The following is an 18,062-nucleotide window of genomic DNA, read 5'->3' on the forward strand; positions in this document are numbered from 1 at the left end:
AACATTGAGAAAGCCCAAGGATAGTGCTCAAGCCTTGAGTTCAAGCCACAGGACGGCAAAAATAAAAAGTTATGTGACTTATAGGATTGTGACCTCTGTACTACTGCTTAATAATAAGTTATGTGATGAGTATGTCATAGAAAGTATTTCAAAAGCAATTTCATTTTCTCTTTTGCTTCCTGTTGGTTTCTGTAGCCTTGTCCCCCATTCTTTACTTTGTCATAGCATACTTAAGTGAACAAATACTTGTCTATATATCTTTGCAGCTCAGTTTCACATAGATCCATTCCTGTGGAAAGTTTAAAATACACTAGTGCATATATCATAATAGTATGTAGCTAGTGGTATGCTTGGGTAGTTCATTAAACCATGGCTTCTTAGGACTAGCCACTGAAACATTCTGGCCACCTTGTATATTACAGACATTAAATAAATGTTATTCCCACTTAACTCTGCTATTATTCATTCAACAAATACTGTGAATATAGTCTGTTCTACCAACTGTTCTGAGCTCTAGGGATATTTTAGTGATGCAAACAAAAAATATTTGGAGTACTGTATAATAATTACAAGATTCTGTGTTTTCTCACAGTTCTACTTTTACTGGTATGCTACAAGAAAGTTAGTGGTGCTGAATGCCCAGTGAGAAAAATGCTTTTGGGAATTTTGTAAAGATTATTCCTTTTGGAAAGTTTCCTGAACATGTTTTTATTTTTATATGTAGGAATTGGAGTTACTTGACAATAATGTGCTGTCATGATGGTAATACATTATGAACATTTAAGATTAGCTCTTTAGGTTTGCGTATTTTATAGTTGAGTAAGCACAGCATACTTAGTCTTCTTAAATGAGCTTAGGGTAAGTTGAACATCAGTTTTCTGAAAACAATTTTCTGCTATTTATTGTTAATTAGCTATGCTGTGACATTGCTGTAATTCCTCACTTTTCTGTTATGCCATCATCCACTGTCATATATGTTGTTTAAAGATTCTTTGCTTCTTGAAGATAGATCTTTGGTGACATCATGTAGGTATTGTCATGTTCTAACAAGGAGTATTTGGCCCAGTAGACTTGGAAGATCGAACACTCCGACATGTTTATTTAGCAGTATTGCTGAGTTTGCATTAGTAATTTTTCAGATAAGGCCTTGCAATATTGGGGTAGCTTCAGATTATGATCCACCCATCTATATGTCCTGTATGGCTGGCGTTAAAATCATGCTCCACCACACTTATCTTGTTGATTGAAATGGGGTGTTTTTACCTCTTACTTGGGTTGGTCTTTTGCTTGCAATCCTCCTGCTTCAGTCTCTAGTGATGTGGGATTACAGCACCATGGCACCATGCCGTGCTTACTTTTACTTTCTTTTGGTGCTAGTCCTGGGGCTGAAGGTCAGATGCTGTTCCTGGGCTTGTCTCTGTTTCTGACTCTCTGTCTCTTCTCTCTCCCTCTCTGACTGTCTCTGTCTCTGTCTCTCTCTCCCTCCCTCCCTGTCTGTCTGTCTCTCTGTCTCTGTCTGTCTCTGTCTCTTCTTCTCCCTCTCCCTCCCTGTCTGTCTTTCTCCCTGTCTGTCTCTCCCTCCCCTCCCCCATCTCTGTCTCTGTTTCTGTCTCCCTCCTGTCTGTCCCCCCCCCCCCCACACGGTGTCTGTCTCTATCCCTGCCCCCTTCCCCCTTTTCTCTCTGCTAGTACTCTACCATTTGCGCCATAATTCCACTTCTGGCTTTTTGGTGATTAGTTGGAGATGTGAGTCTTATGGACTTCCCTGCCTGGGTTGGCCTTGAACTTTGAGCTTCAGATCTTAGCCTCCTGAGTAGCTATGATTACAGGTCTTAGCCATTGCCTTACTTCCACTTTTTAAATCTGAATTTTAAATGGTAAAATTCTTTGTGTCTTTGAGCATGTTTTTAAGGTAGTTATTTCAAGTTACATGGGATATCAACTTAAACTAGTCTTGTTTTCCTTTCTATTTTAGAATTACTTAATACTTGACTATGACTACTTCAAACTAACTCCTCTTTCCTTCTCTCTCCCTTTCCCCTTCATTTCTTCCCGTTCCCCCCTTCAGGGCCTGAGCACTGTTCTTGGGCATTCTCAAGGCTAGTGTTCTACCATTTGAGCCACAGAGCCACTTGGGATTTTTTTCTGTGTATGTGGTACCAGGGAATCATGTGTGCTAGGCAAGCACTCTACCACTAGGGTATGCTCCAGGTCCTCCTCCCTCTCTTTTTGCAACAGGATCTCACTATGTAGCTCAGGCTGGCCTCAAATTTTTGGTCTTCCTCCTGCCTCAACCTTGTGAGTGCTGGGTTTACAGGTGTATGCCAACACATCTGGCTAGAGGCTTTTTTTCTTACCATGAGAAGTGCTGTTGTGAGGAGGAAATGATCCTACAGGAGAGAGCCACAAATGGTACTGAGGAACTAAGGAAGGTTAGTAGGTACTTAGGAGGCAATTGCGTAGATTATTCCCTTTTTGTTTGTTTAGATTTTTCTTGGACAGTGAATGTTATTTATTTTATTTATTTTTGTTGGTTGTGCAACTTGAACTCTGGGCCTGGATGCTGTCCCTAAACTCTTCAGCTCAAGTCTACTGCCCTACCCCTTGAGCTACAGCATCACTTTCAAATTTCTGGTGGTTAATTGGAGATAAGAGTCTTCACAGACTAAGGCCATATAGTATGAAGCTAATTGAAAGGACCTCCAGGATATTGAAACAAAAGCCATATAACGAATGATTGTTGTCCTTAATGTACTATGTTGTCTCTCATCTCCTTTGCTGTCCCTTGGGTATCTCATATTGTTACAGTATCTCACTTTGTTATCTGATATATTGAATTTATTTGTATTTGGTTATTTGAAATTTGATAGGGAAGGGGGGAAAATCAAGATGGGTGGGGGGTGTGGGGGGGAGGGTAATGGGTACCAAGACATGTGAAAGGGTATCAATGTATGTGAATTAATGCACCTTCTATCTGGCAAATATCATGTAACCCTTTTATTAATTACAATAAAAAAAAAAGAGTCTTCACAGACTTTAGTGCCCAGGCTGGCTTTGAACCAGGATCCTCAGATCTCAGCTTCCTGTGTAGCTAGAATTACAGGCATGAGCCACTGCACCCTGTTTAATGAATGTTATTTAAATCAAGTTTAGTTTTATGATATTTTTTCTTTTGATTTCAACTTTATAAAACCTAAGATAACCCAAGAAAATGGGAAGTGGGGCTTGGCTCAAGGGTAGGGAGATAGCCTCGAGCTGAAGAACTCAGGTACGGTGCCCAGGCTGAGTTCAAGCTCCAGGCCCCACAAAAAAAAAAAATTAAAAAAAAATGTGTGTGTGTGTATGTGTATATATCTCTATATATTATATATAGATATATAGTATATATATATATATAGATATAGATATACATATAGATATATAGTAGGCCGGGAGTTTGGCCTAGTGGTAGAGTGCTTGCTTAGCATGCACGAAGACCCGGGTTCGATTCCTTGGTACCACATACATAGAAAAAAGCTGGAAGTGGTGCTGAGGCTCAAGTGGTAGAGCTCTAGCCTTGAGAAAGTCTAAGGACAGGGCTCAGGCCTTGAGCTTAAGCCCAGGACTGACAAAAAACAAAGAAACAAACAAATAATAATAATAAGTAAATAAAAAGTAAAACCCAAGAATAGAACCGGGTGCTAGTGACTCGGTGTTTTTTTTTTTTTTTTTTTTTTTTTTTAATTATCTTTCCCCTTTTGGAGAATTAAAAAATTCACATTTAAGTACACACATCCATTTAAAGGAAGTTTTTTTTAAGAATTTATTAACTGATTTTTACATCATATTTCAAATGACATGTTTAACAAACAAGTATTGAATAAGGGAATCTCTATATACAATCACTGGCACTTAGTTTTTAGAACATAATCAAAATTAGGGTAAAGGTTTGTATATCATAGATACATATTAAACTATGTAATAAAATATGTCTATAGAGTCATAGGTTTTAAAGAATTGTAGAAGATTTTTAATAGTTCATTACCACAGTTTTTGTATGTTACTGATTTTCTCCTCATTCTTACAGAATGAGCCTAGTGATGGAGAAGATGGCCTGGCCAAAAGACATCCGGTGACAGACTCTGAGAATGACGAGACTTCAAATCTTAATGCTAGTGATTCGGAGAGTGAGGAGCTGCACAGGCCAAAGGACAGTGACTCTGAATCTGAGGAGCGAGCAGAGCCTGCTGCAAGTGACTCTGAAACTGAGGATGTCCGTCAGCAGGGGAGTGATTCTGAGAGCGAGGAGCCCCAGAAGTTACCTGGGAGTGACTCTGAAAATGAGGAGCTCCTTAATGGGCATGCAAGTGATTCTGAAAGTGAAGATGTTCAAAAGCATGCTGCCAGTGATTCTGAGATAGAAGAACTCCAGAAGAGTCCTGCCAGTGACTCTGAAGCTGAGGATGCTCCCAAACCCCAAGTCAGTGACTCTGAGAGTGAAGACCCCCCCAAGCCTCAAGCCAGTGACTCAGAAAACGAGGAGCCTCCCAAGCCCCAGACGAGTGATTCAGAAAGTGAAGAGCTTCCAAAACCTCGCATCAGTGACTCGGAAAGTGAAGATCCCCCAAAACACCAGGCCAGTGACTCTGAAAATGAGGAACTCCCCAAGCCACGGATCAGTGACTCGGAAAGTGAGGACCCTCCGAGACATCAGGCCAGTGACTCAGAGAATGAAGAGCTTCCAAAACCCCGTATTAGTGACTCAGAAAGTGAGGATCCCCCAAGGCAACAGGCCAGTGATTCAGAGAATGAAGAACTTCCCAAACCCCGAATCAGTGACTCTGAAAGTGAGGGTCCCCCAAGGCATCAAGCCAGTGACTCGGAGAATGAAGAGCTCCCCAAGCCGCGGGTCAGTGACTCTGAGAGTGAGGAGCCTCAGAAGGGTCCTGCTAGTGATTCAGAAGCTGAGGATGCCTCAAGACACCAGCAGAAGCCAGGATCAGATGAGGACAGTGAAGGGGAGAATAAGGAAGAGGGTACAGAAATGCAAAACAATTCCTTCCATTCAGATAGCCATACAGACAGAAAAAGATTTCATAGCTCCGACAGTGAGGAAGAAGAACCCAAGAGGCAAAAAATGGACAGTGATGATGATGAAGAAAAAGAGGGTGAAGAGGAGAAAGTAGCAAAGCGAAAAGCTGCTGTGCTTTCTGATAGTGAGGATGAAGAGAAAGCATGTAAGGAAGTATTTTGGCCTGAAGCTTTCCTAATTGCCTATACTTACGACTGCAACAGTGTGTTAATGGATATCCTAAAATATAGCTAAGGCATTTTTTTCCCCCCTCTGGTTATCATTGGCTAAGCTTAAATTAGATTTTCTTTGACCTTATTCTAGTGGCACATATTGATTCCTGCCTGACTGCCTTGCTTGGGTAGGTTAGATTAGGAATCAGTAGAAGTATCAAAGATTCTCTTTTGGGGGGCGGGAGGGGGTAAAGATAATGTTTCAAAGAAGTATGTTAACATCAAAACTCTTAACCTGGAGCTGGGAGTTTGGCCTAGTGGTAGAGTGCTTGCCTAGCATGCATGAAGACCTGGGTTTAGTTCCTTGGTACCACATACATAGAAAAGCCAGAAGTGATACTGTGCTTCAAAAGGTAGAGCTTTAGCCTTGAGAAAGCCAAAGGACAGTATTTATGTCCTCAGCTCAAGCCCAGGACTGGCAAAAAACAAAACAAAACAAAAAAAAACCCTTGACTGATTCCAAAGTTTGTAAGATTCTCTGAGATAGCAGTCTCACTAGCTCCCATCCAAACAGAAACTAAACTTCCCCAGTTATTTTCTTCACATGTTAAATGTTGTCAAGTACCTTCATGTACAGGAAGGTTTTAGGAGGTTCTATTGATATACTGCACAGTTCTGTGGACAGTTCAAGTCTTTACTATCTGATCCCATTTTAACAGGTAATATTTATCAAATGGCTTTTAATGAAAATTACCTGTTTTAGAAAAGACATATTCCCTTATAATTTGTTGGTTACAGTAGAACAGAAAAGGAGTACTGCATGTGCCACCATTTTGTCAAGAAGGTAAGAAATTTCTAAATTGACCAGCAATAACCAAGAAACACGGAGAACATTCCTACAAAGAAATGTCCAGTCCTGTTCTAGTACTGGACAGCATGGGAAGGATGGCAGGTCTGCCCTTTAGGCTAACCTACTTTTTTCTGTACCCCAGAAGGAAGGGTAGCTATTGGTCTCCACTTTATTTTTAATTAATTGATTGATTGATTGATTAGTTTCTTGTGGGTCCTGGGGCTTAACTTGGCCTGGATGCTGTCCCTGAGCTCTTCAGCTCAAGGCTACCACCCTCCCTCTGGGCCTGGGCTTTGTTCCTGAGCTCTTCAGCTCAAGGCTACCACCCTACTCTTGAGCCAAGCCCCATTTCCCTTTTTCTAGAGGTTAATTGGAGATAAGAGTCTCAGGTTCTTTTGTACCCAGGCTGGCTTTTCACCTTGATCCTCAGATCGCAGCCTTTTGAGTAGCTAAGATTACAGGCACCACCACACCGACTCCACTTTATTTTATATTTATATTTCACCTTTTGGTCAATTTTTCCTAAGGAAATTAAGTTAACATGTAAGGTGACTGAACCTTTTAGGTTTTCATTTGTTTGTTTCTGATGTTGAAAATGAGGCCTACGATATCATGCATTTTAGGCAAGTCACAGTCTACCACTGAACTACAGCTTGTTTTTAAGAATTTTTCCTTTAATCCTAAATTATATGTTAGGTGTGGTTCTTTGGTTTCTTTTGTTCCGATTAGTGGCACCGATTGTGCCTTATATAGCTGTGATGAAGTAAGATGATTTTCTTTTACAGCGGCAGCAAAGAAGAATCGTGTTGTGTCTGATGCTGATGATTCTGACAGTGATGCTGTGTCAGACAAGTCAAGCAAAAGAGAGAAGACCGTAGCATCTGACAGTGAAGAGGAAGTAGGGAAAGGATTATCTGATAAGAAAAATGAAGAGAAGGATCTATTTGGGAGTGATAGTGAGTCAGGCAATGAAGAAGAGTAAGTAACAGTATAACATGACTTTTCCAAAGTTGCTACTGCGTAGTAGAGAGGGTTTAACAATTAAATTTGTTCTAAGTTTTCTTGGTAAGGTACATATAATGGATTTTGGGAAGGAAACAAAGACATGCTATGTGATTCCATTCCGTACAGTTTAGAAAGAAGATTAACCTGTGGTGCTGGAAGTCAGTAGTAGTTGCTTCTAGAATACTGATGTTGGAGGACTGACTAGAGGAGCAATAAGGAAGCTTTCTAAGGGGGTGGGATTGTTCTACATTGTGCTCGTTACATGAACAGGCACATTTGTAAAATCTTACTGGATTGGCTACTTCAGAGCTGCATATTCTACCAAGTATAAATTATGTCTTTTTTATAAAAAAATATGCACATGGGAAGAAAGCAAATGAATGTGTGTTTTTTCTAGAAATCTTATTGCAGACATATTTGGAGAGTCTGGTGATGAAGAAGAAGAAGAATTTACAGTAAGTATAATTAAAAATGAGAATATTATATATATATATATTTTTTTTTTTTTTGCCTGTTGTGGGGCTTGAATTCAGGGCCTGAGCACTGTCCTTGGACTTTTCTTAAGGCTAGAGCTGTACCACTTGAGCCACACATCACCACTTCCAGCTTTTTTCTATATAAGTGGTACCGAGGAATTGAACCCAAGTCTTTGGGCATGCTAGGCAAATACTCTATCTTCAGGCCAAACTCCCAGCCCCAGAATATTTTATTTTTGACTGTTTTGTTATTACGGCATCAATTCTCTGATTAGTGATACCAATAAGGAGGAATAAGCAACTATAATGTATTTTGGAGAAAAATCTAGAATAAAAATTTATAAAGTAGAATAAAAAGGCATGCAAAGACATAAAATGAAAATAACAGGAAGAATTAATGTGATAAAAGAACACATTTAAGAGATAACAAAAGGTACGGCACTAATGTGGGGACAGAGCATGTAGTAATTGTGCAACTTCTTTTTTTTTTTTTTTTTTTGCCAGTCCTGGGCTTGAGCTCAGGGCCTGAGCACTGTCCTTGGACTTTCTCAAGGCTAGAGCTCTACCACTTGAGCCTCAGCACCACTTCCGGCTTTTTTCTATGTATGTGGTACTGAGGAATTGAACCCGGGTCTTCATGCATGCTAGGCAAGCACTTTAACCACTAGGCCAAACTCCCGGTCCGTTGTGCAACTTCTTATGTCTAGGTAATCTAGACTGGCACTTCTGCTGTGGATAGCTAGAAAAGCATTTGAAAGCCCAGTGCTAATGGCTCAATCCTAGATACTCAGGCAGCCTACATCTGAAAGATTGTAATTTGAGACCAGCCCAGGCAGACAAGTCCATAAGATTCTATCTCCAGAGTAATGAGCAAAAAGCAGAATTGGAAGCATAGCTCCAACAGTAAAATGCCAACTGAGCAAGGGAGCCAAGGTAGCATAAGTCTCTGACTTCAAACTTAAAGAAAAAAAAAACAAAACACTTGGGAACATGCCGTCATCTGAAGACTAAGCAAAAAATAACTTAGCCAGAAAAACTGATAACTCAGCATTTAGATTTGCTTTTTTTTTTTTTTCCCCTCCTGTGAAACTGTTTGCTTATTAGGCTGAGAAACTGCTTATATTTTTGATAGCCTCAAAGCTTGGAGATAAAATTTGAAGTTCAATGTCTGCTGACATTAGGGAACCCTGAAAACTCCATACCTTGGATTAGGACTCCAAAGAGCAGCACCATAAGAAACTTAAGGTGAACTTGGAAGTAAAATATTTTTTGCTTAGAGTTTAGGTCAGTTTTGAATTATGTTTCAGACTATAATCTTAGACTCAAATCTAAGTATAATGATTTAAGTTTTTAATATGTACAGCAAGGTGTATGTATATTTCAGATAACTGTAGTGATCAGTAGTAACAAAAATAAAAACATTGCCTAGCATGCATAAAGACTTGGGTTTGATTCCTCGGTACCATATACATAGAAAAAGCTGGAAATGGTGCTGTGACTCAAGTGATAGAGTGCTAGCCTTGAAAAATCCTAAGAACAGTGCTCAGGCCCTGAGTTCAAGCCCCAGGACTGGCAAAAAATAAAAAACAAAATAAAACAGACATGGGGCCCTAGATAGAGGAATTTCAAACAGAGCCTTAGTAGATGAATTCATCAGCGCCAAAAAAGTTTTAAGGGACAACATAGACTTTGCAAAGAACCAAGTAGACATTTCAGAACTATGAAACTGTAGTAATAATAAAGTACACTGGTCTCCTAGGTACTTAGGAAGAGATGAGCTTGAGAAAAGTTATGGAGGGCTTAAGGACACGGTTCACATGGTAAGACTCTGGAGGCCCTGGGATTTAATCCTTAGTACCACAAAAAGGGTACTGAAGAAACCTTTTTGTAAAGAAAATTGGTAAGCTGGAAGATAAGGAGATCGAAGTAGATATCTCTCTCTCCTCCCTACCCCCCCAGTCCTGGGCTTGTGCTCAGGGAACTGTCCTTGGACTTTCTCAAGACTAGAATTTTACCACTTGAGCCTCAGCACCATTTCTGGCTTTTTTCTTATGTATGTGGTACCTAGGAATTGAACCTGGGTCCTCATGCATACTAGGCAAGCACTCTATCTCTAGGCCAAACTCCCAGTCCCTGAAGTAGATATTCTTAGGGAAAACAAAATAAAAGATGATTGTTCATGAAAAGGATTAATATGAACACTGATGTGCCAGAGAAAAGTGAAAAATATAAATAAAACAGAGGCAGCATTTACAGAAATGATTCATGAAAACCATGCCTTATAGAAGTTACACGAATTGCAAGGAGAATTAATAGAAATCTGTGCTATATAGATTAATAAAGTGCAATAAATTAAAATAAAGTAGATGAATTTAGACTTTAATTCAAATGACAGGAAAATAACAAAGGAAGCCATGCAGAAGAATTCATTGAAGGGAGCTGGGAGTGTGACCTAGTGGTAGAGTGCTTGCCTAGCATGCATGAAGCCCTGATTCAATTCCTCGGTACCACATACACTGAAAAAGACAGTGGTGCTGTAGAGTGCTAGCCTTGAGAAAACCCAGACAATGCCCAGGCCCTGAGTTCAAGCCCTAGGACTGGCAAAAAAGAAAAAGAGGGAATTCATAGAGGGAAGTAGAGGTTAGATTAGGCTCAAGTGATAGTGGTAGATGTGATTGGAAAAGCAGAGCCTAAGTATAAGGTCCTGAACCAGCACCAAGCGAGAAATCATCCTCCAACTCACACTTGCACACCTGCTTTGGACAGTGTACTCAAGAAGCTCATACACAAGCACTATATAATAAAATTATCTAGCTTGGAGAATAAACATCAACTTGTTTTAGTGTTAGCTCAAGGGAAAAATAGCGTATTAAGTTAATCTTTCAGAAGGCTTCCTTGTGACCAAAAAACAAAAGACATCTCAGTGTGGCTTATCTGCATTCTCTTATTAAGTATGAGATGGAACTGCTTTTCATGTTTGAAAAGGCATTTATAGAGGTCAGGAGTGTGACCTAGTGGTAAAGTAGTACTTATCTAGCATGCACAAAGCCTAGGGTTTGATACCTGGGTACCACATACACAGAAAAGGCCAGAAGTGGTTCTGTGGCTCAAGTGGTAGAGTGCTAGCCTTGAGAAAGCTCAGTGACAGGGCCCAGGTCCTGAGTTCAAGCCCAGCACTGACCCTCTTCCCCCCCAAAACTCAAAAAAACCAAGGCATTTATAACCAGGTGCTGGTGGTTTCACAGCTGTAATCCTGCTAGTCAGGAAGCTGAGATCTGAGGATAGAGGTTCAGAGCCAGCTGGGCAAGAAAGTTTGTGAGACTTATCTCCAGTTAATCACCAGAAAGCTAGAAATGGAGTGGTTGTTAAAGTGCTGTCCTTGAGGAAATAAAAGCTCAGGAACAATTCCCAGGCCCTGAGTTCATGCATGCCCCAATACCAGCACAACATTCCCCTTCCTACCTACCACCATCTCAAAAAAAAAAAAAAAAGCTAGTTGTTTTTTTTTCTGTGAATTCTGTTCTACACTCCTTTCTTTGTTAGTCTACTTTTCACTGTATATTAAAAATTAATAAGCTTAGCTGGGCACTGGTGTGTGTCGTGCTTGTCAAGAGGCTTAAGATCAGAAGTGGCACTGTGGCTCAAGTGGTAGGGTGGCACCCTTGAGCTGAAGAGCTCAGGGACAGTGCCCAGGCCCAGAGTTCAAGTCACACAACCCACCAATCAAAAAGAGATAGAGACCGAGATCTGAGGATTGTACTTCAAAGCTAGCCCCAGCAGGAAAAGCCCATGAGACTACCGATTAACTATCAAAAGCTGGGAATGGAGCTGTAGCTCCAAATAGTAGAGTGTTGGCCTTAAGCAAAAAGTGGGTAGTACCTAGGCCCTGAGTTCAAGCTCCAGGATTGATACACACACACAAAATGAAGTTATAAAAAGGAAACTAGCCCCCTGTCAGGGGGGCTATACACAGAGCATAGTTGGACATGTTGAGTCTTTATTATAATGCTTGCCAGGTGCTGGAGCCAGCCGGCAGTGAACCGGGGTTCCTGAGTTAGGGGATTAGGGTCTTGGAAAAGAAGACAAGAAAAAGATGGGGTCAGGAGGACTACAGGCCAAGTCAGCAGCCCAGGACTGGAGCCTAGGGCTGTAAGCTTAAGACTGTAGCCTCGTTTATTTCAAGTTCCAACCTTAAATTCTTTTCCTAAAACCAGGAAACTGCCAGGGGTTACATTCATCTCAAATGGGTTAATGAGAAGCGATCAAGTCCCAAATGGGTTAAATGAGAAGAGATTGACACAGCCCCAAATCATGATAATAGCTTACTTCCTTGTGTACTCAGTTGTGTAGGTCCAAGGTCACACTGACCCCATACTTGGCCCCAGCAGGTGTATTTTTTGTTGTTTTTTTCTTGACAGGACTGGGGTTTGAACCAGGCTTCATGCTTGCTAGGCTTGCTAGGCTGGTACTCCCCCCTTGAACCATGCATGCCTCCAGTTTGTCTTTCACCTGCTAATTTTGAGTCTCTTCCCACTCAGGCACATGTGCAATCCACCCACTTTAGGCTTCCCATCATGATTGGGATCACAGGTATATGCTACCATGTCCATCTATGAAGATGTAGTTTTCTATCAGGTCTGGCTGTGGAACCACATTCTCCCAGTCTCAGCTTGGGATGACAGACTTGTGCCATTGCACCCAGATAATGGAAGGAGAGACAATTGGGATAATCCATGGAAGAAAAGTTGGCAAATCTCACTTTGGAAAGAGCCTTTTGGATAATATTAAATGAATATTTTGTATATGTAGAAGTGCTTATATAAATGTAAACTGTTTGGAAGGAAATACAAGATCCTGCTAATGCTAAGAAGGGACCTTTTGCTCTTTGATACATTTCTTTATTCTTTGTGAATATATTACTTTTAAGATTCCAAAAAGGAATTATACAGAGGTGAATTATGATAACTGTGACTATACCTTTAGGGTTTTAACCAAGAAGATTTAGAGGAAGAAAAAGGTGAAACACAGGTAAAAGAAGAAGACTCTGATTCTGATGATAACATAAAAAGAGGAAAACAGTAAGTTGTCCCCTATCTCTCCTCCTTTCCCTTTTATTCTCCCTCTTTTTCTCTTCTTTCAAGGAATTTTTAAAAATGAAAGTAGAGACTTGTTTTTCATTTGGGCTCCTAAATTTAGAAGAAAGCCTGTTCTATTTTTTTTGCTTTTACTTTCTCAGTTTCATTGTCAATGAATTATTTGCTGTTATTTTCCTGTTACTTATCCTGTGCTTAGATTGTCTTAATTTTTGGCATTATATTTATATAACACCAGTCTACTAATTTATGGTACCATCTAAATTTCTGAAAAGTAACCTAAAATTTTTGCTTGAAAGCTGGGCACAGTAGCTCACATCTGTACTACTAGCTACTCTGGCGGCTGAGATCTGAGGATCAAGGTTCAAAGCCAGCCCAGACACAAAGAACCTGATGAAACTTTTTTTTTTTTTTTTAAACCAATCCTGGGCCTTGAGCACTGTCCTTGGGTTTCTCAAGGCTAGAACTCTACAAATTGAGCCCACCGTACCACATCTGGCTTTTGTCTATGTATGTGGTCCCAAGGAATTGAACCCCTGTTTTCGTTTATGCTAGGCAAGCACTCTACCACTAGGCCAAACTCCCAGCCCAGAACCTAAGACTCTTATCTCCAATTAACCTCTAGAAAATGGGAAGTGGGGCTTTGCTCAAGGATAGGGCAGTAGCCTTGAGCTGAAGAGCTCAGAGACAGCACCTAGGCCAAGTTCAAGCCCCATGACCCACCCAAAAAGAAAAAAAAAATGTGGAGGTGGAAGACCATCATCTTCCTCCTTAAAGGCTTGCCAATGATATACTGCTTAATTGCATTTCAGTTTTTTATAGTTAGGAACTGTGTGCAAAAGAGTCTGATACCCTGAGAAGCATCGTACATGCATAGAATGATTACTTGTTACAGTTACACAGATAATGCCCTAATTCCTAGTGATGTGCAAGAATTAAGATGAGTACTGAATGATTTACGTAGTTTTTTAGAAATTTGAGTTTCAAATTTACATGAATAGTAGTAGGAAGTGAGTCGATTATTTTTCTTAGACACGGTCTTTTTTTGTAGCCCAGGCTGGCCTGGAACTCATGACCTTCCTGCCTCAGTCTCCTGAGTGCTGGGATGACAGGCATGTACTACTATTTCCAGCTCTTCATTTTTTTTGGGGGGGGTGGGGGGGAAATACTGAGGTTTGAACTCCAATGTGCATGCTGAGGTCTTACTGCTTGAGTCATGTCCCTAGCCCCTAGCCCTTTTGAGGTTGGTGATTCTGATGAAAGGTCTGAGGCTACTAGGAAACATATATGTTTCTGTCTTTAGCTCAGTCAAACTCATTGTAGTAATACTTCTTACTACTAAAAATAGGTTATATTTTCATTCTTATGATATAAAAATAAAAACACTCAAATAATACTGTCCTAGTCCAGAAAGACAGTACAACTAAAATTGAGTGAGAACCCAAAGTGTTTCTTCTCAAGCTGATAGTTGTAGGTAAGAATGTAGTAAGAAATTTTAGGGCAATGAATGATGAATATTTAGTAGTTGAATTGGATTAGAAGTTGGAATAGGATCAGCTGTTTGCTTAATAGTAAATGCAAAGTACTACAGGACTTACCCTTTTTAAAAAAATAGCATTTCATTGAATTAAAATTTGGCAATTTGGTGTTAATTGTAATGAAGGTAAATAACTAAAAGAACTTGTATTTCATTTGCTTCTCTTGTTGCTGCTTAGCATGGACTTTCTATCGGATTTTGAAATGATGCTGCAGCGGAAAAAGAGTTTGAGTGGCAAGCGCAGACGTAATCGTGATGGTGGCACCTTTATTAGTGATGCAGACGATGTCGTGAGTGCCATGATTGTCAAGATGAATGAAGCTGCTGAGGTAAGTTGGGCTACTTTTAGGCTCCTTCTTATTTTCCTCACCAAATAATTAACCCTTAAACTATCTTGAAGATATTTTCTTTTTGTTCCATATTTTAAGCATGAGATAATTTTAACTTGTTAAAGATTTAGTCATGTTTAGGAAAAAAGTGAAAGACTATTAAATAAGATGATCTTTTTTGGTAGTGTCGGGGATTCAGATTTCTCTGCTTGCTTTTTGTTTTTAGTTTCCTGCTTTTGTGTAGGACTCAGACTGTGATCCTATACCTTCATTTTTTATTTATTTTATTTGCCAGTCCTGGGGCTTGAACCCAGGGCCTGAGCTTTCTCCAGGCTAGAGCTCTACCACTTGAGCCACAGTACCACTTCTGGCTTTTCCTATGTATGTGGTACCAAGGAATTGAACCTGGGTCTTCATACATGCCAGGCAAGCATTCTACCAGTAGGCCAAACTCCTGGCACCCCAAATTACTTTCTTGTAGGAAAAAGTGATCATTTCTTTGAGAAGCTTCTGCTTTATTTTAAAAGTCAGAATTACAGTAACTGATTCATAGTTAATAATGGCTTTATGTTTTAAATCTTTTTTGTTTGTGATTAGGAAGACAGACAGTTAAATAATCAAAAAAAACCGGCACTGAAGAAACTAACTTTATTGCCTACTGTGGTTATGCACCTTAAGAAGTAAGTGTTTTATTTTTGTAAAAAACTGTTTCCTTTAATTGGAATGATATCCTGTATGCTGATATTTTAGAAGAATTAATGATAGCTTTCAAAGAAAAAAATAACATTTCCTAAATTGTGTTTCTTTGTAGAATTTTCTTTTTTTTGTCCATTATGGGGTTTGAACTCTGGGCTTGGACACTGTCCTTGAGCTCTTCACCTCAAGGCTACCGCCCTACCCCTTGAGTCACAGCACCACTTCCGGTTTTCTAGTGATGAATTGGAGATAAGAGTCTTATGGACTCTAGTGCCCAGGCTGGCTTTGAACCGTGATCCTCAGATCCTCAGATCTCAGCCTTCTGAGTAGCTAGGATTACAGGCATGAGTGTCCCCTCCCCACCTGCTGAATGTTCTTAAACCTAATACAAACAGAACATATAGAGATATGATATTGTTGAAAGGAAATATTGAAAACTAGTTTTTGTTTGGTTTTTCTTCATTTGTTTGTTGGTCATGGTACTTGAATTTGGAACCTGGGTGCTGTCCCTGAAACAAGGGACAAGAATGGTTCTCTGCTACTTTGAACCACGACACCAACACCACTTTCAGTTTTCTGATGACTAATTACTGATAAAAGTTGTGCACACTTTTCCTGGCCAGGTTGGCTTTGAACTTCCATCTTTAGATCTCAGTCTCCTGAGTAGCTAGGATTACAGGTGTGAGCCACCAGCGGCTGGCTTAGTTTTATTATTTATAGACGTTTTGACCTATTTTCCTGATGTGATGTGCTGCACCTGGGTGAGGAACATTCAGCCCAAAGTTCATGTAAGGCCCATAGTCATTTACAAAATTCCACATTGCCCTTGGTTGAAGAACAGGTTGCCCACCTCTGCTGTGAAGGATTTATTGTCTTAAGACATGGATCACTATACATCACAATCACTGATCATTTTGTAATGATGCCTTTCATATTAAATCCTTTAATGAAGTTCTTTATTAGTTTGACCATAGTCATGAACAACTTTGTTGTCTCTGAATAAAGCTACAGCCTAGTTTTGACAAGTGGAGAGAGTCATTAGTGTATTAGGGAGCACCCAACATGGCTTAGAACGTGTGTATAATAAGTAGGAGACAACTGATGGCTGGCTTATCCCTCTAATCCTAGCTAATCAGGAGGCTGAAATCTGAGAATCATGATTCATAGCTAGCCTGGGTAGAAGAGTCCATATATCTCCAATTAACAACCAAAAAGCCAAAAGGGGAGGTGTGGCATGTGGTGAAATAGTAGCCTTGGGCACAACAGTTCAGGTACAGTGCCCCTCCCTGAGTTCAAGCTTCAGTAATGGCACTAGGAAAAAAAAAGTTTCTTCCATTTTAATAGGCAAAAGTACCACCATATACACACACACACACACACACACACACACACACACACACACACACACACACACACACACACACATATTATTTTTATTTTATTTTGTCTTGTGACAATACCATGTCTTGAACTCAGGGTTTCACAGTGTTGGCTTGACTTACTTAATCATAGCTGACATGACACTCTGCTACTGTAGCCAAACCCTCTAGTCTAGCATTTTGCGGACTAATTGAAGATGGAGTTTCTGAGAATTCTTTGCCCAGGATAGTTCAAACTGAGATTTTCTGATCTCAGTCCCCTCTAACTAGAAGGACAGATGTAAGCCACTTGTATGTAGCTATATAGTTTTCCTTTATTATAATTCTAGTGCATAAAATAGAGTTCCTCAAAAGGATATCAGGATATTATATTCTCAAAGCTAAAACTATTTGAGAATCAGTATTACCATAGATTGATACTGTAATTGAACTTTACTGTTCCTACCCTCTAATTAATCTACCTCATATAAATTGAGTTAATATTTTGTTTTTGGAAATTGTCAAGTCTATACTAATTTCTAAAAAATAGAAGCTAAATTTCATATAGAGCCTATTAAATACTGACTGTACCAATAGTAGTAGAAAGAATGATGCCAGGTAGGGCTTGAACTTAGGGCCAGGATTTTCTTTTTGCTTTGCTTTGTTTTGCTTTCCCTCAAACTTAGTTCTTTACCACTTGAGCCACAGCTCTATTTCTGGCTTTTTGGTAGTTCATTGGAAATAAGAGTCTCACAGGTTTTCTTGCCCGGGCTAGCTTTGAATCACAGTTCTCAGACATTAGCTTTATAGTCCTCAGGATTATAGCTGTGATCTACTGTTGTCAGACTTATAAGTTCTTCAGAGCAATTTTTGATACATTATTGTATAAGGAAAGTCAGGGAATTACAGTGAAACTAAAGTTCATATTTAACTTTTTACTATTATCATTATTTCAGGCAGGACCTTAAAGAAACATTTATTGATAGTGGTGTAATGTCTGCCATCAAAGAATGGCTCTCACCTCTACCAGATAGGAGTTTGCCAGCACTAAAGATCCGGGAAGAGCTGTTGAAGATTCTACAAGAGGTTAGTGGCATTTATTCTGTTTTGTACCTAATGTTTATTTTTTAAAATCAGGATCTCTGTATTTTACCATATGTCTATACATTTGCAGACCATGTCAGAAAAGGAGTTTGGAAAAGGGAACATATCTAGAAAAATGAGCATGAAATTTGATGTAACTATAAAATTGAAAGAAGGGATCTTGGAATGTTTGTCCTGTGTCTGAGAAGAGTAGACCAATAATTGTTCTTAGGAATACCAAATTTAGGATCTGTAAAATTCCATTGTAATGCTGGTGGGGTTGTGGAGAAAGAAGAACCCTACTGCATTGCTGGTGGGAATGTAAACTAGTTCAGCCACTCTGGAAGGCAGTTTGGAGGTTTCTTAAAGAACTGAAAATAGACCTTCCCTACCATCCTGCCATACCACTCCT

General features: G+C 39.7%; 1 protein-coding gene across 5 annotated transcripts in view; it reads left to right on the plus strand.

Annotated features, from left to right (window-relative positions):
- The window catches only part of Iws1 (interacts with SUPT6H, CTD assembly factor 1), a 42,222-nt gene that overhangs the window by 11,107 nt on the left and 13,053 nt on the right, over nucleotides 1–18,062 (plus strand). For all 5 annotated transcript variants that reach the window (XM_090343032.1, XM_090343028.1, XM_090343029.1 and 2 more), the window contains 7 exons: nucleotides 4,067–5,216; nucleotides 6,859–7,051; nucleotides 7,476–7,533; nucleotides 12,538–12,632; nucleotides 14,363–14,513; nucleotides 15,111–15,193; nucleotides 17,524–17,653. In XM_090343032.1, coding sequence (XP_090199158.1) covers nucleotides 4,067–5,216; nucleotides 6,859–7,051; nucleotides 7,476–7,533; nucleotides 12,538–12,632; nucleotides 14,363–14,513; nucleotides 15,111–15,193; nucleotides 17,524–17,653 — 1,860 coding nt within the window. The remainder of the gene's footprint in view (nucleotides 1–4,066; nucleotides 5,217–6,858; nucleotides 7,052–7,475; nucleotides 7,534–12,537; nucleotides 12,633–14,362; nucleotides 14,514–15,110; nucleotides 15,194–17,523; nucleotides 17,654–18,062) is intronic.

Source organism: Megascapheus bottae, chromosome 12 (assembly GCF_031878675.1).
Source record: "Megascapheus bottae isolate mThoBot1 chromosome 12, mThoBot2.hap1, whole genome shotgun sequence".
Taxonomy (NCBI): domain Eukaryota; kingdom Metazoa; phylum Chordata; class Mammalia; order Rodentia; family Geomyidae; genus Megascapheus; species Megascapheus bottae.